Source organism: Hemiscyllium ocellatum, chromosome 35, assembly GCF_020745735.1.
Source record: "Hemiscyllium ocellatum isolate sHemOce1 chromosome 35, sHemOce1.pat.X.cur, whole genome shotgun sequence".
Classification (NCBI taxonomy): Eukaryota; Metazoa; Chordata; class Chondrichthyes; order Orectolobiformes; family Hemiscylliidae; genus Hemiscyllium; species Hemiscyllium ocellatum.
This window is the reverse complement of record NC_083435.1, coordinates 4,360,519-4,386,310: the sequence shown is the minus strand read 5'-3', so window position 1 is coordinate 4,386,310 and position 25,792 is coordinate 4,360,519. Positions and strand designations below refer to the sequence as shown.

Sequence of the window (25,792 nt, the reverse complement as noted above, 5' to 3'; positions counted from 1 at the left end):
CCGTTTCGGTCATGTTTACCGCGTTCTCCAGCTATCAGATAATGGAGTTTCAATAAAGGTTGACTGTTTCATTAAGAACACTTGTCATCTTTTTTATGGGTTTAGAGCTGATGTTAGCGGGGGAGGGTGGTGGAAAGGACAGTGTCTGACCCACTGTCCCACCCAGTCCAGGTGGTGGGCAAGAACATTAGTATGTTAAGATTTTTATTCATTCGTTGGATGAGGGCCAGGCCAGTATGTCGTGCCCGTCCCTAATTACCCAGGGGGCATTTAGAGTCATAGAGGTGTACAGCACAGAAACAGACCCTTCGGCCCAATCCGTCCATGCCGACCAGATATCCCAACCCAATCAAGTCCCACCTGCCAGCACCCGGCCCATATCCCTCCAAACAGTTCCTATTCATATACCCATCCAAATGCCTTTTAAATGTTGCAATTGTACCAGCCTCCACCACATCCTCTGGCAGCTCATTCCATACACATACCACCCTCTGTGTGAAAAAGTTGCCCCTTAGGTCTCTTTTATATCTTTCCCCTCTCACCCTATACCTATACCCTCTAGTTCTGGACTCCCCGACCCCAGGGAAACGACTTTGCCTATTTATCCTATCCATGTCCCTCATGATTTTATAAACCTGTATAAGGTCACCCCCTCAGCCTCCGACGCTCCAGGGAAAACAGCCCCAGCCTGTTCAGCCTCTCCCTGTAGCTCAGATCCTCCAACCCTGGCAACATCCTTGTAAACCTTTTCTGAACCCTTTCAAGTTTCTTATGAGTCAACCACTTGGCTGTGGATCTGGCTCACACACAGGCTGGACCAGGGAAGGATGAGAGTTGCCTTCCCTGAAGGACATTCATAGAGGTAGGCCCTTTGGCCTTTCAAAACTGTGCCACAGTTCAGTATGATCAGGGCTGATCATGCTACCTCAGTATCCCATTCCTACCCTCTCCCCTTTGATCCCCCTTAGCCACCAGGCCCACATCCAGCTCCCTCTATCTAATGAACTGATCCCAACAGCTTCCTGTGGGAGAGAATTCCTCAGGTTCACAACTCCCTGAGGGAAGAAATTCTTCCTCATCTCAGTCCTGAATGGCCTATCTCTTATTATTTGATTGTGACCCCTTAGTTCCGGACTCCCCCCAACATTGGGAACATTTTTCCCACATCTAGCCTTTTGTATGTTTCTCGGAGATTCCCCACCCCCTCCCAATTCTTCTAAATTCCAGTGAGTACTAGCCCAATCTTTCTTCATATGTCAGTCCTGATGGGTTTTCCCGTTAGTGAACCGGACACACACACACACACCCTCCCTCCCTCCCCGACAATAGTCACCGTTAGATTCTTAATTCAAGATTTTAATTGAATTCAAATGGCCGAGGCAGAATTCGAATCCAGTTTCTGGATTCACAATCCAGCGATAATCCTACGAGGCCACAGTATGGAAACAGGCCCTTCGGCCCAACAAGTCCACATTGACCCCCCCTCCCCTCCCCCAAACAGTAACCCACCCAGACCCATTCCCCCTACCCTATATGTACCCCTGACTAATGCGCCTAACACTATGGGGAATTTAGCATGGCCAATTCACCTGGCCTGCACATTATTGGACTGTGGGAGGAATCCCACACAGACACTGGGAGAATGTGCAAACTCCACACAGACAGTCTGCCTCAGGCTAGAATCGAACCCAGGTCCCTGGCGCTGTGAGGCAGCAGTGCTAACCACTGAGCCATCGTGCCACTCCCTTCACAGACATCCGACTTGGCAGAAAAAAAAGAGTCAGTGCTACATTGCTGATTGTGGAGTGAATAATGGGTAAAGCTTTACGGTGTGCTGATTTTCAGAGGGTGCCATTTACCCTCTGGGCAAACATGGGTCAGTGATGACCCTGGAGAGGGCACTTGTTGGTAAAACAGCTGACAAATACCTGTCCCCATTGTTCCAACGTGTACAGATTGTTGCAGCTTTCATTGTCAGAACATACATAATCTGGCTTCATGTTGCTGCCAACAAAAACCGCCTTAATCTCTTTTTTTAGATCTTTGGAGTCAAATGTCTGTGGGAAATGCGGATCAGCGTTTTCGCTCAGTGATGTGAAAACAGTTATCTCTCTGTGAAATGTTAGAAATGCTTTTTTGGGTCTCTCAGCTGCTCAGAATAATTCCAATAGAATTTATTTTGTAATTCTCTTTCCAAGGGTAGTGTGTACATGAAGCAGTGTGTTAGAGTGGGGGACAGGAGGGACCAGCCTGGGAAACAGATGGCCATTGTAGATAAGAGCTCTATCTGCAAATCCGTCCACTGCCGGTGCGTCCACTCTCCCAGCTGTTCTGTTTATTGGATGCTGGTTAGGGGGGAAGCTGCAGGACTGAGGGGGGTGGGGGTGGGTTAGTAACCTGTCAGAGGTTGCCATCTCTTGGATAATCCATTATAAGGTGCGGGCTGCAACGAAGAGATGTTATCAAGTCATAAAGTTGTACAACACAGAAACAGACCCTTCGGTCCAACTTGTCCAGATATCCCAACCTAATCTAGTCCCATTGGCCAGCACTTGGCCCATATCCCCTGAAATGTTTCCTGTTCATAGACCCATCCAGATGCATTTGAAATGCTGTAATTGTACCAGCCTCCCTCACTTCCTCTGGCAGCTCATTCCGTACACATACCACCCTCTGCATGAAATGGTTGGCCCTTAGGTCCTGTTCCCCTCTCATCTTAACCCTATATCCTCTGCCCCGTGGACCAAGGAGCTGAAATCAGAGGTGAGGGTGAGGGCCCTTGACATCAAGGAGTCCTGGTCAAGTTGAAGTCAGGAATTGGATTGGGTTGGGGATCGTACCGGGCTGAGAGGAAGATGGTTGACGTTGTTGAAAGCAAGGCCAACACAGTTGCTGTGTGATCTCCCACTTGATAGCATCTTGTTCACCCCATCTTTAATATCCCCTCCCTCCAACCCCAACGCTCAGTAACAGCAGTGTGTACCATCTACAAGATACCCTGCAGAAACTCCCCAAACATCCCCTCCCTCCACCCCCAGACACTCCGTAACAGCAGTGTGTACCATCTACAAGATACCCTGCAGAAACTCACCAAACATCCCCTCCCTCCACCCCCCGACACTCAGTAACAGCAGTGTGTACCATCTACAAGATACCCTGCAGAAACTCCCCAAACATCCCCTCCCTCCACCCCCCGACACTCAGTAACAGCAGTGTGTACCATCTACAAGATACCCTGCAGAAACTCCCCAAACATCCCCTCCCTCCACCCCCCGACACTCAGTAACAGCAGTGTGTACCATCTACAAGATTCCCTGCAGAAACTCACCAAAGACCCTCAGACAGCACCTTCCACACTCACGGCCACTTCCATCCAGAAGGACAAGGGGCAGCAGATCCATGGGAACACCACCCCCTGCAAGTTCCCCTCCCCATCCCGACTTGGAAATATATCGGCCGTTCCTTCAGTGTGGCTGGGTCCCAATCCTGGAATTCCCTCCCTAAGGGACATTGTGGGTCTACCCACAGCACATGGACTGCAGCGGTTCAAGAAGGCAGCTCACCCCCACCTTCTCAAGGGGGGCAACTAGGGACAGGGGCAGGAAATGCAGCTCATCCCCACCTTCTCAAGGGGGGCAACTAGGGACAGGGGCAGCAAATGCACCTCACCCCCACCTTCAAGGGGAGCAACTAGGGGCAGGTCAATAAATGTAGCTCACCCCCACCTTCTCAAGGGGGGGGCAACTAGGGACAGGGCAATAAATGCAGCTCACCTCCACCTTCTCAAGGGGGGCAACTAGGGACAGGGCAATAAATGCAGCTCACCCCCACCTTCTCAAGGCAGGGTAATAAATGCTGGGCCCAGCCAGAGACACACACATCCATGACACTCTTGTGAGTTAGATTGTAACCCCCAACTCTTCGGCCAATCCCTCCGTCCCCAACAAAATCACTCAGAAAGAAGACCGCAATCAGACCAGGTGGGGGTAGGAAAGTGAAGCTTTTTATTGAAGTGTCAGACTGAGGGCTGTGCTCACCAGGCAGTATGACAGCTGAGCTCTCCTGATATCCCGCTGAGGTCTCCTCCAACGCTCACTCTGTGTGTGTGTGTGTGTGTGTGTGTGTGAGTGTGTTTAGCAACGTGTGGCTCCTGTGTTATTCACAGACTGCCATGCTCTCTGGAACTGCTGGCCTGGGAGTAGGGGGGCGATACCATGAGCTGAAGTGAGGCTTAGTGAATGTGGGGAGGTAGGTCTCCCTCCGATTCCCGGTGTCTGTGTTTCGTGACGGTGAGTGGGATGTTCCCCCAGGAGTAGATGCCTGTGAGCACATTGTCTCTGAAGTTGTGGAATAGGCAGTGAGAGCTTGTCACCTTCCACATCCCTGCTCCCCTCCCCCCCCCCCCCCCCCCCCCGTCCCATCTTCCCCCTCTCTCTGTGTAACTTCCTCAGGCCAAACACACTTTCACAGACCCTGCTTTCCTCCCCATCCCACATCCCTCAGACCCTCCTCTCCAGTAATTGTGGCTTGCCTGGACTCCCTTAAGACCCTGGTTCCCTCCCTGAGCATCTCATTCCTTCTGAGAATGACCCCTCCCCTCTGACTGAGCCCGGGGTGACCCTAGCCAGCCCAGTTATCCCGACCTGGGGAGGCGCATTCAACTGCAAAAAGCAAGGGGTTGAGAGGAGGGAGGGGGTATGGTTGGGGTGGGGTTTGGTGGGGGCTTACAGAGTCAGCGGGCACCATTTTGTTGGGGTGGGTGACTGGGAACTCTCTACCAACATCATCCTTGTCCCCACTCCACCACCACCTCTCTCTCCCCACTGGGACCCTCCCTCATCCCCAGGGAATAAGGAGACGGACAGGAGACAAGATGAAGGTGTTCTGGGATCGCTGCCCATCAAATCAGAGAATGGTCACCTAAGGCAGGAGGCCATTTCACCCATCGTGCCCATGCTGGGCCCTTTCTCCCTTACCCCTTTTCCACTCACCCCCACCCCCAGTGCAGTAATTTCCCTCTTTGAGTAACCCGTTGTCCTCCAATTTGCTCCCCCCACCCCCCACCCCATCACAGCCTCTTCCACACCCCACACACTAGCCATGTTTCTGTCTCTTGTCATTCACTTGAACTCTGGGCCTTTTAGTTCTCCAACAGTTTCTCCCAATCCCCTCTCCCAGCCCCCTCACGCGTCCTCTACCTTTAACCTCCAGCCCCAATGCAATGGCACAGTTGCCTATCCTCCTGCGTTGTCGCCATCCTCTGATTCCTCAGTGACAATGGTGCAGCTCCCCCACATTCAGCCTGAAGAACGGGGGGGGTGGTGGGGGTGGGGGAGGCCCAGGGCTCTCCTGACACCCCCCTGGCCCCCCCCAGTAGTGATGACCTTATTGACTGAAGTCTCGGGAAGCTTAGACGAAGGTGGAGCTGTCACAGGCTGTGTGGCTATAACCTTCCAGCTGGTCGTCCAGTAGCTGCTTTATGAGAATTGCCTTCTCGTGTTCCAACTGAGTGATCCTCTGGCTTTTCCTGGACACCTCCTGTGGGTCAGAAACCCCAAGCAGTAAAGACTGTGCCTCTTTACTGTCGTCTATTTTTACGTTGTGGACTGAAAGGTGAAGGAATCCCTGCACGTAAATTGCTTGATGTTTTGGAAAGCGTACTCTCACAACAAGCAGTGTTCCCACAGCTGCTTGAGCAAACAGTTATGGAATTGACTGCGGGCTAACAGAAGACCAAGGGTTCTGAATCCAAATGGACAAAAGTGTTGATTGGTCAAAGGACTAGTGACCAGTTGTTGATGACAAAGCCCTTTTGCCCAGCCGTAACCATGTGATTGGTTGACAGGTAACTGGTAGCTTAGGGAAATGGGGAGCTATGGTGGCTGAGAACAAGATAGAGAGCGGGGGTCAGATCACCACAAGCTCTGGAGGTATCTCTCTGTTCTCTGCAGCCAAAACTCATCTTAAACCTGAAGTTAATCTTGCCTTCAGCAGTTGTGACTTTTAACTGGTAAATCAGGGACTTCTTGTCAGGGAACCAGCCACTCTGTGTCTCTTACAAACCAGTTGATTTGTAATGATAAAGAACAAAAACCTCCCGATCAGCAGGAACCATCTCAACAGATCATGTGAACAAAGATTACTGAACCAATTCGTCAGTGTTTTCTCCTTGTGAATTTCCCCATCCCCTTCTACGTCTGTTATGTCTGTGTGTAAGGAAAGGTTTAGAAGGGATTAGAGTTGAATTGAGGTGTTATAGTCCGAATGTGCTTAACCAATTCTTAAGGCTAGAGTCGAGTTACTTGTAATAATTAGTCATTCTTGTTGAGCAGAGAAACCTGGTCTATGTTTTCGAGCAGCCTGGGTCATGGGGAAGTGATGGCCTAGTTGTATTACTGCTAGGCTGCTAATCCAGAGACTCTGAGGACCTCGGTTCAAATCCTGCCACGGCAGCTGGTGGAATCTGAATTTGATTGAAAATTTGGAATTAAGAGTCTAATGATGACCATGAATCCATTGTTGGAAAAACCCACCTGGATCACTAATGTCCTTCAGGAAGGGAAACTGCTGTCCTTACCTGGTCTGGCCTACATGTTACTCCACAGCCACAATGACATGGTTGCCTCCTAACTGCCCTTTGGGTAATTTTGGATGTGCAATAAATTCTGGCTGAGCCAGTGATGTCCTCATCCCATGAATCAATAAAAACAAAATCAGGTCAGTTGAGGAACCTCATTTTGAATTGTTGTGACGAATCCAGCAGACGAGCCCAGTGAGGGGAAGACACAAGATTGGGGCCTACTTGTGTTTCCATATCAGGGTACACCTGGAACAACAACACAGAGGGTCACCCCACTATGTGTACAGAGCCTCTGGGTTAGGGTAGAGTCTGTTCAGCCCAACGACAGCCCCTCAGGTAGTCTATCCCATTCCCTACACATATGGGCTTGGCTCTCATCAACCCATACAGAACAGAAACAGACCATTTGGTCCAACCCATTCATGCTGACCCAGATATCCCAACCCAATCTAGTCCCACCTGCCAGCACCCGGCCCATATCCCTCCAAACCTTCCTATTCATATACCCATCCAGATGCTTCTTAAATGCTGTAATTGTACCAGCCTCCACCACATCCGCAGCTCATTCAATACACGTACCACCCTCTGTGTGAAAATGTTGCCCCTCAGGTCTCTTTTATATCTTTCCCCTGTCACCCTAAATCTATGCCTTCTAGTTCTGGACTCCCCGACCCCAGGGAAAAGACTTTGTCTATTTACCCTATCATGCCCCTCATAATTTTGTAAACATCTATCAGGTCACCCCTCAGCCTCCAATGCTCCTGGGAAAACAGCCCCAGCCTGTTCAGCCTCTCCCTGTAGCTCAGATCTTCCAACCCTGACAACATCCTTGTAAATCTTTTCTGAACCCTTTCAAGTTTCACAACATCTTTCCTATAGGAAGGAGACCAGAATTGCACGCAATATTCCAACAGTGGCCTAACCAATGTCCTGTACAGCCGCAACATGACCTCCTAACTCCTGTACTCAATACTCTGACCAATAAAGGAAAGCATACCAAACACCTTCTTCACTATCCTACCTACCTGCAACTCCACTTTCAAGGAGATATGAACCTGCACTCCAAGGTCTCTCTGTTCAGTAACACTCCCCAGGACCTTCCCATTAAGTGTGAAGGTCCTGCCCTGATTTGCCTTTCCAAAATGCGGCACCTCGTCTGTATCTAATTTTTCATTTTCTCTCATCTTCATCCACATCTCAAATTCCCATTTTCAAGAGGTAGTCTTGCATCTGCTTCCACTGCTTGGTCAGAGGGTCAGTCACCAGACCACATCAACTGAAACTCTGAGGGGGAACCAGGAGAAGAGACACAGCTTGTCAGTATGATGCTAACTGACAGACTTGGGGATGAATCTCAGCGTTACACTGCGGCATGCTGCTGTGCAGGGGGACCTGGGTGTCCTTGTGCAGGAATCACAGGAGGTTGGTCTGCTGATGCAGCAGGTCATTAGGAAAGCCAATGGAATATTGTCCTTCGTTGCTAAAGGGATGGAGTTTAAAAGCAGGGAGGTTATGTTGCAGCTGTACACGGTGCTGGTGAGAGTATACCTGGAGCTCTGCGTGCAGTTTTGGTCTCCTTACTTGAGAAAGGATGTATTGGCACTGGAGGGGGTGCAGAGGAGGGTCACTCGGTTGATTCCCGAGTTGAGGAAAGACTGAGCAGACTGGGATTATATTGATTGGAATTCAGAAGAATGAGAGGGGATCTTACAGAAACATATAAAATTATGAAGGGAATGGATGGGATAGAAGCAGGAAGAATGGTTCCACTGGCAGTGAAACTAGAATTAGGGGGCGCAGTCTCAAAATGAGGGGGAGCAGATTTCATACTGAGCTGAGGAGGAACTTCACCACCCAGAGGGTTGGGGATCTGCGGGATTCCCTACTCAGGGAAGTGGTTGAGACTATCTCGTTGAATATTTTTATGGCAAAGATAGATTTTGGAACAGGAATTAAGGGTTATGGTGAGCAAGAGGGTAAGTGGTGCTGAGTCCATGAAAAGATCAGCCATGACCTTATTGAATGGTGGAGCAGGCTGGAGAGGGGCCAGACGGCCTACTCCTGCTCCTGGATCTTAGGTTCTGATCGCCGGGAAATCCAAATTTGCGGATGAAACACAGACTGACTCTCCACAGAGTTAACAGCAACAAAAAGGATAAAGGGGAAAGTGATTAAATAAATGGGTAAAATGCAGACAGATGGATTTTAAAGCTGTCTTTAAAAGGTTATGTATTTTGCTGTGACACAGGCGAGATCTGAGTTTTATTTGCAGGGACTAGCCTACAGTCAGCAAGTACAAAATCTACTCAGAGCGGTGAGAGGAATGTTAGCCTTTGTGGTGGAATACATACAGTTGTACAGAGGTCCATGTTTGCCAACATCTGGAGCACTGTGTGTGGTTTTGGCAGCCACGCCTTCCAAAATAGCAGACTGACCTTGGAAGGAATGCAGCACAGTTTCACAGAATGTTACCAAGGCTTCCATTGGGTTACCAAAAGGTTATTTCTCCTTCCTTTGCAGGTTTGCAGCATCACTGGGTGGGCCAGTGCCCATCGCCTGGCCCTAATTGTCTGTCAAGGGGGTTGGTGGGGAGCTGTTTTCTTCAACAATTACAGTCGTTAGCCTGTAGGGAGACCCACAATGTCCCTTAGGGAGGGCATTCCAGGATTGGGACCCAGCCACACTGAAAGAACAGCTGATATATTTCCAAGTTGGGATGGTGAGGGGCTTGGAGGGGAACTTGCACGGGGTGGGATTCCCAAGGATCTGCTGCCCCTTGTCCTTCTGGATGGAAGTGGCCGTGGGTTTGGAAGGTCCTGTCTGAGGATCTTTGCTGAATTTCCACAGTGTGTCTTGTAGCTGGTACACACTGTTGCTACTGAGTGTCGGGGGGTGGAGGGAGGGGATGTTTGGTGAGTTTCTGCAGGGTATCTTGTAGCTGGTACACACTGCTGTTACTGAGTGTCGGGGGGTGGAGGGAGGGGATGTTTGGAGAGTTTCTGCAGGGTATCTTGTACATGGTACACACTGCTGTTACTGAGTGTCGGGGGGTGGAGTGATGGGATGTTTGGGGAGTTTCTGCAGGGTATCTTGTAGATGGTACACACTGCTGCTACTGAGCATCGGGGGGGGTGGAGAGAGTCGAAGGAGGTGGACGTCGTGTCAGTTGCGTTAGTTTTCGGAAGTAAAGTTAGATTTGGTAGCTCGGTTGGCCGGACAGCTGGTTTGCAAAGCAAAGTGACCAAAACAGGAGGGTTCAATTTCCCGACTGAGGACTCGTCTTCCTAACCTGACCTTTCACTTTGAGGCTTAGTGACCCTTATCTTAAACTCACCAGCTGACCTCTCCCTCCAACAAGGAAGCAGCCTCTGGGAGTTTGGCTGCTTACATTCTGTGGAATATCTTGTCTGGTATGAGGAGTCATAGTTTGACGATTTTAGGAGGAAGGTATAAAGGAGACGTCAGAGGTAGGTTATTTACACAGAGAGTTGTGAATGTATGGAGTGTGTTGCCAGCGATGGTGGTGGAAGCAGAGTCATTGGGGATATTTAAGCGACTGCTGGACAGGCACATGGAGAGCAGGGAGTTGAGGGGTGCATAGGTTAAGTTATTATATTTTACATTAGGATTAAACCTCAGCACAACATCGTGGGCCGAAGGGCCTGTTCCGTGCTGTACTTTTCTACGTCTATATCAATGGTTACAGAATGGCTTGTTTTACAAGGTACGCAGGGAAGGTACACAGGGAAGGTAAGCAGGGCCTGTATTTGCTGAATACTGGGAGAGGAGACTTGAGTGAAGAATTGTAGATTCTGAGAGGTCTTAACGAGGTGCTTGTGGGGAGGATGTTTCCTCTTGTGAAAGAATCTAGAATCTAGAACGGCGGGGGGAGCGCTGTTTAAAAATAAGGTGCCACTCAAATGAAACAGATATGAGAAGAAATGTTCTTTCCCTCAGAGTTGAGTCTTCAAAACAAACTCCCTCAATAATCAGGAACAGTACTTTTACAGCAGGGGGAGGTGGATTCTTACTAAGTAAGGGGGTGAAAGGTTACCTCAGGAGGAGGAGAATGTGCAAAACCAGATCACCGTCTCATAGAATGAGGAGCAGGTTCAAGGGGCTGAATGGCTCCTTGTTTGTGTGTTAGGAAATGTGTCCTTCACAGAAAAGAAGCAGCAAATTAACTCCCACAGTCAGCGATGAGTAAGTTGAAATCTGAGACTGATCTGAGTTTTGCTGGCTAAGGTTATTAATGGAAGGGAAGACAAGGTGGGTGGATGGAGTGAGGGTAAAGCTCAGATCTCATTGAATGAACAGGACAAGCTGGAAGGGCTGAATGGTCTCCCTTTTTGTAGCTGTGTTGCCTAACAACCCCCAGCGAATGCCACCTATTGGTTGTATTAATCAATCATTGGGACTGGACCAATGCAGCTGAGATCAGGCTGGATGGTGCCTTGTTCAGACTGGCATTTGTCAGTGGGAAATGTCCATTAGCCCTTCCTGCCTGACAGCCTCCAAGTCTGACAGTCCCCTCAGGGCCGTTGGTGGTGAATAATCCACACAGGTATTCCCTACCTTGGTCAGCCAGTAGTTGTGCTGTTTCAGTGCCTCCAGGTCCTGTCGCTGGGACCTCCTGACTTTCGCTCTCGGGGCCAGAGGTTCTGGGTCAGCCTGTCCCGTGTGGCAGTGTGGTAAAAACATCTGTAACAAGCAAGAACTGTTCAGGTGACGAGGAACACGCACCCCCGGCCCACCCACCCCCCACTGCGGTTCTCAGTTTGCACTTCCAACCACAGGTTTTGTTTGGCACGTTGGAGGTGCGGGGGTTTCCCCCACTCTGACTTAACGGAGCGCACGGCCGCTCGATTTAAGGAGGAGGCATGGGGTGTATTTCTCGCCTCCACCCCCTTCCCTGCCCAGTGGGTTTTATCATCGATTGGCAAAGCGTTCGAGATGTGCCCCTGCAGATGTCTCACTGCGAATCCAACAAGAGCATCAGTAATTTTGAGTAAACCCGGCCTTAATCAAAAACAAAATAAATATTTCTCTTTATAATGAAACAGGAGAGGGAGGAGACCATTCAGCCCTTCGAACCTGCTCCCCCATTCAATATGATCATGGCTGACCATCCAACTTAGCCCCCATTCCCAATTTCTCCCCTAAACCCTTTGATCGATTTGCCCTAAGAACTGTATCTAACAGCCTCTTAGACCCACAGAGTCAGCACAGAAACAGACCCTTCTGCCCAGCATGTCCATGCCAACCAGATAGCCGAACTTAATCTAGTCCCATTTACCAGCACTTAGCCCATATCCCTTTAAACCCTGAGAGAAAGTGAGGACTGCAGATGCTGGAGATCAGAGCTGAAAAATGTGTTGCTGGAAAAGCGCAGCAGGTCAGGCAGCATCCAAGGAGCAGGATTCCTGAGGAAGGGCTTATGCCCGAAACGTCGATTCTCCTGTTCCTTGGATGCTGCCTGACCTGCTGCGCTTTTCCAGCAACACATTTTTCAACCCCCTCTAAACCCTTCCTGTTCACATCCAGGTGAGTGAGTGGAGGAGGCCGGTACAATTGCAACATTTAAAGGGCACCTGGATGATTATATGAATAGGAAGGGACTAGACGGATATGGGCCAAGTGCTGGCACATGGGGCTACATTAATTTAGGTTATCTGGTCAGCAAGGGCGGGTTGTACCGAAGGGCCTGTTTCCGTGCTGTACATCTCTATGATTCCATGAGTCAGAGGGAGTGCAGCACCTACAGAAGAGCTATCGTCTGGAGGGGGTTTTATACGGAACTCTCGAAAAGATCCCACTGGATTATCTTGGAGAGAACCACGGAGTCTTTCCCAGTGTCCTGGCCCATCATTATCCCTGCCTCTGCCAGCCTTACAATAACAATTCATCATTATTACAAGTGTAACACATTTCATTGACACAAATTCACTGCAATGCCATTGTTGAATTGGGGACACTGTTTCTATCGCACGAAATTTTAAAGCATGCGTTGGTTATAACATGATTCCGACCCTGTTAGTTTGGTGCTGCTATTCCACAGGTTTCTTATAAAACGGGATTGCATGAGAATGTTACTACCACATTATTGCAAAACCGCCTGTATATCCTTTCCTTTCCGTTCAGTGCAGTCCCCACAATGCGACAGGATGTGATACTTTGAAGGTATGGCAGGGGTGGTGAAAGTGTGCTGGGTGTGCAAAGCTTTCAGTTTTCCCCATGTTCAGTAAGGAGTAACAGAACCGATAGCGAGGCACTGACCCTGTCTGCGCTCGAGATGAAGTCACTCAGGCAGCAGTTGACGTGCTGGATCTTGTCCTGAAGGAGGGATGGATGGTTCACGAGAGACATGGAGGCCTGTTCCTAAAGAGAAGGACAGGGCAGGAGGGAGAGACAGAAAGAAAATGAATACTCTGACAAGCGATTCCACCTCTCAAATGTGTGTGTGTGAGTGTGTCTGTATGTGTGTGTGTGTGTGTGTGTGTATGTGTGTGTGTGTGTGTGTGAGTGAATGTGTCTGTGTATATGTGTGTGTGTGAGTGTGTCTATGTGTCTGTGTGTGTGTGTATGTGTGTGTATATGTGTGAGTGAGTGTGTTTGTGTGTGTGTGTGTGAGTGAGTGTGTCTGTGTATGTGTGTGTATATATGTGTGTGAGTGTGTCTGTGTGTGTGAGTGAATGTGTCTGTGTATATGTGTGTGTGTGAGTGTGTCTATGTGTCTGTGTGTGTGTGTGTGTGTGTTTGTGTGTGTGTTTGTGTGTGTGTATGTGTGTGTATATGTGTGAGTGAGTGTGTCTGTGTATGTGTGTGTGTATGTGTGAGTGAGTGTGTTTGTGTATGTGTGTGTATATGTGTGTGAGTGTGTTTGTGTATGTGTGTGTGTATGTGTGAGTGAGTGTGTCTGTGTATGTGTGTGTATATGTGTGAGTGAGTGTGTTTGTGTGTGTGGATTTGGGAGACTAACTCTGTCAGACTTGCTGAGTTTCTCCAGCTATGGCCATTTTTAATCCCACTTCATGTCATCAAACCCTCCAAAGTTAAATGTTATTCAGACGTTCAATCTCCCCCTTAGCCTCTGGCTCCTCCAACGGATAGCAAGTTGAAGCAGAGACAAGAGATACAGCCTCTTGAACCTGCTCCATCACTCAGTGCGCCCATTTGTTCTTTCACAGGGTGGAGATGTTCAGGACCAGGAGGCCCTGGGTTTCAGGCTCAATGTGGGACTTGGTCCCTGAGGAAGGGTGTATACAAAAGGAGGCCAAACAGGGTCCATATCCACCTGCAAAGTCCTTCCAACATGGGGTGGGGTGGGGGGTGGGGGGGGATTCCTGGTCAACTATGTGAGGGACAAAAATAAACAGTGATTTGCCACCTAGGTGCAGAGCCCCAGACTGATGTGGGCAGATTTTACAAAGAAACGTACGTTGCCACAAGGGGGTGAGGGTGAGAAGTTGGCTGGAGAACTGCTGTGGTTCACATTGGTGCTAACGACAACGGGATTTGGTTCCCCCTTGTCTGTCGAGGAATGTTTCAGTGGCCTGGTCCCTTGGTGCAAGGTCACGGTGCTCTGGGTCAGATCAGACTCAAGGAGGAGCTGAGAGGGGTCACATTCCTGCCAATGCGGATGTTCATTGGGCCACTTTCTCTTGATGGAACGCAGCCCGTGGGGGTCTAGGTACAATAGGCACTGTTCCCAGAGGCATGGCACTCATCCACAGATTCAATCAATAAGCACATCAACCTGGACCCAATATACCGGCCACTGCAGCGGACAGCTGGAACTGACAACCGGAAGCAGCAGAGACAAACCACTATAAATGCCGGAGGAAACATCACAGAAGCGCTTCACAGGAGGCTCCCAAGCACTGAGGATGTCACCTAGACAGGGGATGAAACGTCTGCAACACAAATTCCCAGCTCGGTGAACAGAACCATATTTAGGGAGTTGGCGGGGGAGAGGCAAAGGAGTTCCGCACTTGTACCCACTCATAAGTTCATGTAATAGAAGCAGAATTGGGCCATTCGGCTCATTGAGTCTGCTCCGTCATTCGATCATGGTTCCTCCTGCCTTCTCCCCCTCACCCTCCAACCCATTACCAATTGAAAACCCGTCTAACTCCCCTTTACATTTACTCGCTGTCCCAGCGTCCAACACACTTTGGGGGAGCAAATTCCACAGACTTTCTCCTCAGCTCTGTCCCAGAATGCCCCACAACTGGAAGCTCCATGTCTATTTTATCCACACCTTTTATTGTCTTGAGTACCTCATCTCGCCTCATTCTTCCAAATTCCCGAGTATTGGCCTAAACTAATGCTGGAGGAGTTACCACATCAGAACAGGGGCCCTTGACACCCTTGTCCCTCTGGTGGTAGAGGTTGTCAACTGCTTTTTTCCTGGCCCAGCCCCACATCTCCGGACTGTCTCAGGATCTCTGGTCTCTTTACTCTCAGTCACCTATCCAGATAGGGAACACAAACAAGGGTTCGCCGGCCGATCCCTGGGTTGGTGGGATTGTCCTGGAGGGCTCTGGGCCTGAACTGGCCACGGGTCAGAAGAACGAGAGGTGATCTCGTTGAAATTGACAAAATCCTTACGGGACTCGACAGGGGGTTTGGATGGAGGAAGGTGGTTAGCCCCATGCTGGCTGGGAGGGGAGTGACAGTTTCCGAATAAGAGATGGACCTTTTATAACGGAGAGGAGGAAGAAGGTGGAAAACCTTAGGAATTCTCTAGCCTGGGGGGTCTTGAGAACTCAAGCATCGATGATACTTAAGACAGATTTCTAGATATTAAAGACCATCAAGGAAATTAGGGACAGGCAGCAAGGAAAATGGTGTTGAGCTGGTAGATTGGCAGAGTACCTCTCTAGGACAGAACACCCCACTTTCCTACACCTCATCCTCCTCCCTGGGACGCCAACCGCCCGAAAGCATGGACCAGACCTAATGTCTGCGGGCAGCACCCTGCTCACTTTCTCCCCGGAGGTCTCGCTGCGGTGCCTCAGTCTCTGCTGGACCTGGTGGATCTCCTGCTGGTACCAGTCCCGTGCCTGCTCCACCATACCCAGGCCGTACCACAGGGCATCACGCTGCTGCTCCAACTCCTTCATACGCTTCAGCTGAAACACACAAGAACGGTGAGGTGGCACTCTCTCCTGAGTCACACAGGTCACCAGATCACTTCCATGAATTGCAAGCTCCCATTGGTTCTCCCATTGGCTGGTCAGAGAGAGAGAGAGAGAGAGAGCAGATGTGATTTGCCCACAGCCTGCCAAGTCCAGATGAGGTCATGTGGGCATCACTGGGGGTGCCCGTGTGTCTATGTGGCCAACAGTAATGATGATTGACGTCTGGTGGGCACACCACAACTCACCACAGAGACCTTCCTTACCTCAACCCACCCCTCCCCTCCCTCCCAGCTTTGCCCCCCAAAAAACAGAGGTGACCCCCCCCAAATTACCCAGGGGTAGATCAGTGGGGTAGATCTACCCCTCACAACTGCCCCAGGGGCTGGTTTAGGTTCCTCTTGTTTTTGAAGTCGGGCAAAGTGAGGACTGCAGACGCTGGAGCCCAGAGTTGAGACACCCTTATTCTTTTAAATGTTCCATTAAATTTCCCCAAATGACCTCCCTTTGCCTGGTGGGGTTGGAGGGCTTTGAGTGCCCCTTCCCAGGGATGTTCGGGAGCTCTGGTATGGGATAACCTATAAAGTGGTGCTCGCAATGGCCTGTTTGAACTGACATTGCTGACTACAAAGGAGCAGACAGAAAGTGGTGCAGAGTTGCTCCAAACAATGGGCCCACAGAACAGTGAATCCAGATTAAATTTCACTCTGGCAGTGGTTTTTTATCAGGGGAGCCTGGCTTGCACTCAGACAGATGAGAGTTCAGTTGGAGGTGGTGTGCAGGGTGTGGACCGCGCTAACAGTTTGGATGTATTTCCAACAAATGGAACAAGGGGAGGCCATTCTGCCCCTCCCGCCTGCCCTGCTTTTAATTATGTGACAAGGACCTGCATCTCAGCGCTGACTCACAGCAGCATCGGAGGGGGGTTCGGGCTGCGTCGCTACCTGGCAGCAGCTGTGTTGGCGAGATCCAGTGAGGGGATGTCCTGACGAGAGAGGATGTAAAACCTGCCTTGCTTTTGAGAAATAAAGCAGGGCAGGTGACTGAGGGGTCAGTGGGGGAGCACTTTGGGGCCAGCGACCATAATTCTATTCATTTTAAAATAGTGATGGAAAAGGTTAGACCAGATCTAAAAGTTGAAGTTCTAAATTGGAGGAAAGCTAATTTTGATGGTATTCGGCAAGAACTTTCAAAAGCTGACTGGGGGCAAATGTTCGCAGGTAAAGGGACGGCTGGAAAATGGGAAGCCTTCAGAAATGGGATAACGAGAATCCAGAGAAAGTATATTCTTGTCAGGGTGAAAGGGAAGGCTGGTAGGTATGGTGAATGCTGGATGACTAAAGAAATTGAGGATTTGGTTAAGAAAAAGAAGGGAGCATATAAAAAGTATAGACAGGATAGATCGAGTGAATCCTTAGAAGAGTATAAAGGAAGTAGGAGTATACTTAAGAGGGAAATCAGGAGGGCAAAAATGGGACATGAGATAGCGTTGGCAAATAGAATTAAGGAGAATCCAAAGGGTTTTTTCAAATATATTAAGGACAAAAGGGTAACTAGGGAGAGAATAGGGCCCCTCAAAGATCAGCCTTTGTGTGGAGGAGCAGGAGATGAAGGAGATACTAAGCACGCATTTTGCATCAATGTTTAATGTGGAAAAGGTCATGGAAGATATAGACTGTAGGGAAATAGATGGTGACATCTTGCAAAATGTCCAGATTACAGAGGAGGAAGTGCTGGATGTCTTGAAACAGTTAAAAGTGGATAAATCCCCAGGACCTGATCAGGTGTACCAGAGAACTCTGTGGGAAGCTAGAGAAGTGATTGCTGTGCCTCTTGCTGAGATAATTATATCGATAGTCACAGGTGAGGTGCCGGAAGACTGGAGGTTGGCTAACGTGGTGCCACTATTTAAGAAGGGCGGTAAGGACAAGCCAGGGAACTATAGACCGGTGAGCCTGATGTCGGTGGTGGGCAAGTTGTTGGAGGGAATCCTGAGGGTCAAGATGTAGAAGTATTTGGAAAGGCAAGGACTGATTAGGGATAGTCAACATGGCTTTGTGCGTGGGAAATCATGTCTCACAAACTTGATTGAGTTTTTTGAAGAAGTAACAAAGAGGATTGATGAGGGAAGAGTGGTGGATGTAATCTATATGGACTTCAGAAAGGTATTTGACAAGGTTCCCCATAGGAGACTGGTTAACAAGGTTAGATCTCATGGAATACAGGGAGAACTAGCCACCGAGACATAGAGCCATAGAGATGTACAGCATGGAAACAGACTGTTCGGTCCAACCCGTCCACACCAACCAGACATCACAACCCAGTCTAGTCCCACCTGCCAGCACCCAGCCCATATCCTTCCAAACCCTTCCTATTCATATACCCATCCAAATGCCTCTTAAATATTGCAATTGTACCAGTCTCCACCACATCCTCTGGCAGCACATTCCATACACGTACCACCCACTGCGTGAAAAGTTGCCCCTTAGCTCTCTTTTATATCTTCCCCCTCTCACCTTAAACTTATGCCCTGTTGTGGTTCTGTTCGCCAAGCTGGGAATTTGTGTTGCAGATGTTTTGTCCCCTGTCTAGGTGACATCCTCAGTGCTTGGGAGCCTCCTGTGAAGCGCTTCTGTGATGTTTCCTCCGGCATTTATAGTGGTTTGTATTTGCTGCTTCCGGTTGTCGGTTCCAGCTGTCCGCTGCAGTGGCCGGTATATTGGGTCCAGGTCGATGTGCTTATTGATTGAATAAATAAACCAACAGCCACTCTCAGACAACAACTCACCAGGACGAAGGACCCGATACCCAGCAACATGAATTCGACTGGGACAACACTACTATTAAAGGACAAGCCAAACAGAGAACAGCCAGGGAATTCCTAGAGGCATGGCACTCATCCACAGATTCAATCAATAAGCACATTGACCTGGACCCAATATACCAGCCACTGCAGCGGACAGCTGGAACTGACAACTGGAAGCAGCAGATACAAACCACTATAAATGCCGGAGGAAAGATCACAGAAGTGCTTCACAGGAGGCTCCCAAGCACTGAGGATGTCACCTAGAAAGGGGACGAAATGTCTGCAACACAAATTCCCAGCTCGGCAAACAGAACCACAACAATGAGCACCCGAGCTACAAATCTTCTCTCAAACTTTGAGCACCTATGCCCTCTAGTTCTGGACTCCCCGACCCCAGGGAAAAAACTTTGTCTATTTACCGTATCCATGCCCCTCATAATTTTGTAAAACTCTATAATGTCACCCCTCAGCCTCCGACGCTCCAGGGAAAACAGCCCCAGCCTGTTCAGCCTCTCCCTGTAGCTCAGATTCTCCAACCCTGGCAGCATCCTTGTAAATTATTGGAGGTGTAGTGGACAGCGAAGAGGGCTACCTTGGATTACAACAGGATCTTGACCAGATGGGCCAATGGGCTGAGAAGTGGCAGATGGAGTTTAATTCAGATAAATGTGAGGTGCTGCATTTTAGGAAAGGAAGTCTTAGTGGGACTTATACACTTAATGGTAAGGTCCTAGGGAGCGTTGCTGAACAAAGAGACCTTGGAGCACAGGTTCATAGCTCCTTGAAAGTGGAGTCGCAGGTAGATAGGATAGTGAAGAAGGCGTTTGGTATGTTTTTCTTTATTGGTCAGAGTATTGAGTACAGGAGTTGGGAGGTCATGTTGTGGCTGTACAGGAGATTGGTTAGGCCACTGTTGGAATATTGCATGCAATTCTGGTCTCCTTCCTAACAGAAGGATGTTGTGAAACTTGAAAGGGTTCAGAAAAGATTTACAAGGATGCTGCCAGGGTTGGAGAATCTGAGCTACAGGGAGAGGCTGAACAGGCTGGGGCTGTTTTCCCTGGAGCGTCAGAGGCTGAGGGATGACCTTATGGAGGTTTATAAAATTATGAGTGACATGGATTGGATAAATAGACAACATCTTTTCCCTGGGGTCGGGGGAGTCCAGAACTAGAGGGCATAGGTTTAGGATGAGAGGGAAAATAATATAAAAGGGACTCAAAGGTCAACTTTTTCACACAGAGGGTGGTACGTGAATGGAATGAGCTGCCAGAGGAAGTGGTGGAGACTGGTAAATTATAACATTTAAGAGGCATCCGGATGGGTATATGAATAGGAAGGGTTTGGAGGGATATGGGCTGGGTGCTGGCAGGCGGGACTAGATTGGGTTGGGATACCTGGTCAACATGGACAGGTTGGACCGAAGGGTCTGTTTCCGTGATGTACATCTCTATGACTCTATCACTCATTGTGGTAAGGGCATTGGTGGGAGACGTCGAATTTCCTGTTCCTTGGATGCTGCCTGACCTGCTGCGCTTTAACCAGCAACACATTTTCAGCTCTGATCTCCAGCATCTGCAGACCTCACTTTTTACATCGGTGGGAGATAGATGGCATCAAAGGGTCGACAGCGTGGTGAAGGGGACCTGTGCCAGGCTACCAAGCCCATGACCCCTGACTTAAAAAAGCAGGACTGTCAAGTTGGACATTGTATTCCTTCAGTTTTCTGCCTTTGTATTGTATGTTTTGGTTTGTTTTCTCTGTGGTTTAAGATGGCGCCGGGGCACTCAGCAACACTTTTCTCCGTGTCTTATAACAAGACGCGCTTGACAATAAATAAATAAATCAAAGCAACTGACTTATCCGCAAAATCTTAGTTGTTTTCTCGCGGTGAACTGCTCTGGATTGTAAAGCGTTTCCCAGTATCATTTCTGAACTCAGCTCTGACTTTAACACAACGCTGCTCCTCCCCTCTCCCCCAGCTCGCTTTAAAAATGCCATGAGTGTGGAAGGAGGGGTCTAAGTTTCAGGATCCTCTGAAAAACAGAATGATTCCTCAGCCTGTTCCCGGGATTCTGAGACAGCAGGGCCCCAGCTGTGTCAACACCGCCCTCACAGAAGTAGGGACACCCTTTCACATTCCTGCAGGGTCAACAGACACTCAGAGCCAGAGAAAGGTCTCCCAGACGGTGGGCTCTCGAAGTGATCAGCTCATGTGGAGTATAGCCGGGGGGAGGGGGGAAGCTGCGTGTGTGTAGTGGTAGTGTCCCTCCCTCTGAGCGAGGTGAAGCTGGGTTCAAGTCCCGCCTGCTCCAGAGATGAGTCATAACCTGCTCAAACAAGTTGGTCTAATTGTTTTTTTTAAAGAAAGCACGTTTCATCTTTCAGAAACACCGATCGCCTGGTTAGTGGGAGGAGGCAGCAGGGAATTAAACAAAAACACTCCAAAATGGGAAAGGGAAGCGAGGTTTGCTGTCCAAAAGGAGATCTCTCTCTCTCTCTCTCTCACCTGAACTTGCACCGTTTATTATTATCCCTGTACTCCTTTTCCTCCTCCATGTTCACTCCCTTTTGCCCTGGGCCTCTCCCTCTGTCAAATGCAAAACTAAATAAAGACAGAATTTTCCCGTCCCCTTCCAGTTCTAAAAGGGAGTCAGGCTGGAAATGGAAACGCTAACTCTCTCCCTGCACTAGCCCCTGAATTTCTCCAGCACTTTCCCCTCTCTCTCTCTCTCCCTCTCCCTCTGCGCAGACTGTGAGGCGGATGAAGAAGATTGCACTTACCCACAGGAAAAAAGCAGTTGCTTCCAGGCGACTGGGCAAGGGGATGACGACCAGGGTGTAGCCAGGTGGCAAAGGCATAGGGATGGGGAGGGGAGAGGGTGGAGAAGGAGGGCTTAGAAGGGGGAGAAGCTGCAGGGTTTGATCCCCCCCCCCTCCTTCAATCCTCCCCCTCAGTCACCCCTCCCTCCAATACCTTGGTCTCACCACCTCCTCTGGCCCACACATACACACACACATTCAGAGACAGCCACACAAACACACACACAATCAGAGACTGAGACACAGACAGACACACACTCAGATAGAGACTGACAGTCACAGACACACATAGAAACTGACACACACACACACACACACACACAATCAGAGACAGACACACTCTCAGAGACAGAGACTGAGACACAGACAGACACACTCAGACAGAGACTGACAGTCACAGACACACATAGAAACTGACACACTCAGAGACACACACACACACACACACACACACACACTCAGAGGCAGAGACTGAGACACAGACAGACACACACTCAGACAGAGACTGACACACACACAGACGGAAACTGACAGACACAGACACACGTAGTCAGAAACTGACACACTCAGACACACACACACAGGCACATTCAGAGACAGAAAATTACAGACAAACTCTCAGAGACAGAGATACACAAGCACACTCAGACAGGCACGCACACACGCACACACTCAGAGACATGCACACTCACTCAGAGTCAGACAGACACACACACACACTCAGAGACAGACATGCATGCACACAGACACACACACACGAGCACACACACACACACACACACACACACACACAGACCCAAGCTGCAGCACTGTTACTCGGCTCTGACTGAGTGGAATGCCAAAGGGCTGAGGCACGATGAGAAGGGGGAGAGTTACTGTCTGCCTGCAGAGGAGACTGCCCTCCCTATCCCCCCCCGGCTCAGGGAGATTAAAAGCAAACTGAACTCCGGATTTCACCCAGGCCTGAACAGCAGGCAGCATCCAGCACTCCCTCCCTCCCACTGGCAACACACTGCTGACTACAGCAGAGCCTCAGGCACCCGCCAATCCGAGCACTCCAACACTCCTTAACCCTTTCCTGACTGCCTTTCCTTCTCCTGTGGGTGTGTTATAGAGTCATAGAGATGTACAGCACGGAAACAGACACTTAGTCCATGCCGACCCAACCTAGTCCCACCTGCCAGCACCCGGCCCATATCCCTCCAAACCCTTCCTATTCATATACCCATCCAGAAGCCTTTTAAATGTTGTAATTGTACCAGCCTCCACCACATCCTCTGGCAGCTCATTCCATACACGTACCACCCTCTGTGTGAAAATATTGCCCCTTAGGTCTCTTTTATATCTTTCCCCTCTCACCCTAAACCTATGCCCCTCTAGTTCTGGACTCCGCCACCCCAGGGAAAAGACTTTGTCTATTTATCCTATCCATGCCCCTGATGTTTTTATAAACCTCTATAAGGTCACCCCTCAGGCTCATCTAAAACAGAAAAGGCAGGGTGAAGGACCAGAGAGTGTCAGAAGCAGATCGGTGTTGCCCCAGTCCAGGACACATTGACAGCCAATGGGCAGCAAGGGAGGCAGAAGAGTTGATCACGAGGGGATTTGAGTGCAGGAGTCAATTTGTCTTTTGTAAAGCCTTAGTGATTTTGCAACTGAAGTTTTCAGCCACTACTGTGAACCATGAAATCATAATCACACAGTATGGAAGAGATCCTTCGGCCCAGCAAGCCTGTACTGACAAAACCCATAATATTCATAGCCCTGAATATCATGACATTTTCCAGTGCTCATCAAAACACTTTTTAAAGGTTGTGAGGTTCAACTACTCTCCCAGACAATGTATATCCCACCATGTTCGCTCAGCCCCCCCTCCTGCCTTCCACCTTAAATGTCTCTTAGTACTGACACTCCAAGTAAGCTGCTTTCACTCTAAGTGCTCTACACCACTCCATCTGTTACAGCTCTCTCATATTCCCCCCTTGTCTGCTCTAGGGAGGACAACCCCAGTGTATCCGGCCTCTCTCTCCATCACTGAGACACTCCATCCCGGGGGTAGCACTCTGGTGAAACATCTGTGCCACCCCCTCCCCACCTCCAGTGCAATCCCATCCTTCCAATAGCGCGGAGGCCGGAACTCCACACAGCTCTCCAGCTTTGGTCTCACCAAAGTCCCATACAGATCTGACAGAACCTCCCTGCTCTTATCATCTCTGACTCTACCGATAAAGCTAAGTGTCCCAAATGCCTTCTTAACGGCCCGAATAACCTGCCCTGACACAGTCAGGGATCTGTGGGCAAGTTCCTCAGGGACCCACTTTTTCTGTAGCTGTGGACACTGGAAATCAGAAACAAAAGCAGAGATTGCTGTGACAACCGAACAGGTCAGGCAGCATCCGTGGAGGGAAATCAGAGTGAACGTTTCGGGTCCAATGACCCTCCCTCAGAACTGATGGTAGTGAGGGAAATGTTGGTTTCGATGCAGTAGATAGGGCGGGGGAGGGGATAAGGAGTAAGTGATTGGTGGAGACAGTTGCGCAGACAAAGGAGTGGGCCGCGGTGAGGGGAGGAGATGGCCAAGTGGTATGAGCACTGCCTGTTAATGCAGACACTCAGGGAATGTTCCGGTGGACCCCGACTCAAATCCCACCACTTCAGATGGTGAAATCTGAATTCAATGGAAGTCTGGAATTATGGGACTAATGACGATTGTCGGGAAACCCCATCTGTGGGAAAGAATCTGCCATCCGAACCTGGTCTGGTCTACATGGGACTCCAGAGCCACAGCAGTGGAGTCGACTCTAAACTGGGATGGGCAATAAATGCTGGCCTAGCCAGTGACACCCTCATCCCACGTGTCAATAAAGAAAGCAGTCAGCCGATGTGAGTGAATAGCTGCTAACGGGGACAGTTAGCACCATCCTGTAGTCTCCCTTTTGAAGGAAGGCTACATTTGCAAAGGATTAGAAAGGAGGTTCACCAGCGGGACGGCTGGGAAGGTGACATTGCCTTTTCAGGGGAGATTGAGGAAACAGCATCTGGGCGGGGATGGTCAGTGTGATTAAAATTCAGGGAGGGTCGGAGAGGGAGGGTCTGACAGGGAGAGTGTGACAAGATGGGTCAGACAGGGAGAGTCTGGCAGGGAGGGTCTGACAGGGAGGGACTGACAGGATGGCTATGACAGGGAGGGTCTGACAGGGAGGGACTGACAGGGAGGGACTGACAGGGAGGGTCTGACAGGGAGGGACTGACAGGGAGGGTCTGACAGGGAGGGACTGACAGGGAGGGACTGACAGGAGGGACTGACAGGGAGGGACTGACAGGGTGGGTCTGACAGGGAGGGACTGACAGGGAGGGACTGACAGGGAGGGACTGACAGGGTGGGTCTGACAGGGAGGGTCTGACAATGAGGGTGTGAGAGGATGAGTGTGACAGGGAGGGTCTGACAGGGAGGGTGTGACAGGGAGAGTCTGGCAGGGTGGGACTGGCAGGGTGGGTGTGACAGGGTGGGTCTGACAGGGTGGGTGTGACAGGGAGGGTGTGAGAGGGTGGGTGTGACAGGGTGGGACTGGCAGGGTGGGGGTGACAGGGAAGGTGTGAGAGGGTGGGTGTGACAGGGAATGTCTGACACGGAGGGTATGATAAAGAGGGTCTGGCAGGGAGGGTCTGAGAGGGAGGGTGTGACAGGGTGGGTGACAGGGTGGGACTGGCAGGGTGGGGGTGACAGGGTGTGTCGGACAAGGAGGGTGTGACAGGGTGGGTGTGACAGGGAGAATCTGACATGGAGGTTCGGACAGGGAGAGTCTGGTAGGGTGGGTCTGACAGGGAGAGTCTGACAGGGTGGGTCTGGCAGGGAGGGTGTGACAGGGTGGATCGAACAGGGAGGGTCTGACAGGGAGGGTCTGACAGGGAGGGTCTGACAGGGAGGGTCTGGCAGGGTGGGTCTGACAGGGAGGGTCTGGCAGGGTGGGGGTGACAGGGAGGGTGTGACAGGGAGAGTGTGAAAGGGTGGGTGTGACAGGGAGGGTCTGACAGGGAGGGTCTGACAGGGAGGGTGTGACAGGGAGGGTGTGACAGGGTGGGGGTGACAGGGAGGGTCTGGCAGGGTGGGTCTGGCAGGGAGGGTCTGACAGGGTGGGTCGGACAGGGAGGGTGTGACAGGGAGGGTGTGACAGGGAGGGTGTGACAGGGTGGGTCTGACAGGGAGGGTCTGACAGGGAGGGTGTGACAGGGAGGGTGTGACAGGGAGGGTGTGACAGGGAGGGTCTGACAGGGAGGGTGTGACAGGGAGGGTGTGACAGGGTGGGTCTGACAGGGAGGGTGTGACAGGGAGGGTGTGACAGGGTGGGTCTGACAGGGAGGGTGTGACAGGGAGGGTGTGACAGGGAGGGTCTGACAGGGTGGGTGTGACAGGGAGAGTGTGACAGGGTGGGTGTGACAGGG

General features: G+C 50.3%; 1 protein-coding gene across 4 annotated transcripts; it reads right to left on the bottom strand.

Annotated features, from left to right (window-relative positions):
- Positions 1-1,814: 1,814 nt before the first annotated feature.
- LOC132832873 (suppressor APC domain-containing protein 2-like) lies at positions 1,815-22,355 on the bottom strand. 4 transcript variants are annotated; one of them, XM_060851074.1, is made up of 5 exons: positions 21,311-22,355; positions 15,568-15,714; positions 12,857-12,958; positions 11,156-11,281; positions 1,815-2,443 (listed from the first exon to the last, which is right to left on the bottom strand). In XM_060851074.1, the coding sequence occupies exons 1-5, from the start codon at positions 21,386-21,388 to the stop codon at positions 2,390-2,392; spliced, it is 507 nt and encodes a 168-aa protein (XP_060707057.1). In that variant the 5' UTR covers positions 21,389-22,355; the 3' UTR covers positions 1,815-2,389. The 4 variants fall into 4 exon arrangements, with proteins under 4 accessions (XP_060707057.1, XP_060707055.1, XP_060707058.1 ...); XM_060851072.1 differs by lacking the exon at positions 1,815-2,443 and adding an exon at positions 4,701-5,538; XM_060851075.1 differs by lacking the exons at positions 1,815-2,443; positions 21,311-22,355 and adding exons at positions 4,701-5,538; positions 20,386-20,406.
- Between the last annotated feature and the right edge of the window lie 3,437 nt (positions 22,356-25,792).

Coding starts and splice junctions, on each gene's coding strand:
- LOC132832873 (XM_060851072.1), bottom strand. CDS start 21,388: ATGCCTTTGCCACCTGGCTACACCCTGGTCGTCATCCCCTTGCCCAGT. Junction 15,715..21,310: donor CAACTGCTTTTTTCCTGTGG/GTAAGTGCAATC, acceptor TGTGTGTTTCAG/CTGAAGCGTATGAAGGAGTT. Junction 12,959..15,567: donor GCGAGACCTCCGGGGAGAAA/GTGAGCAGGGTG, acceptor CCTTCTCTTTAG/GAACAGGCCTCCATGTCTCT.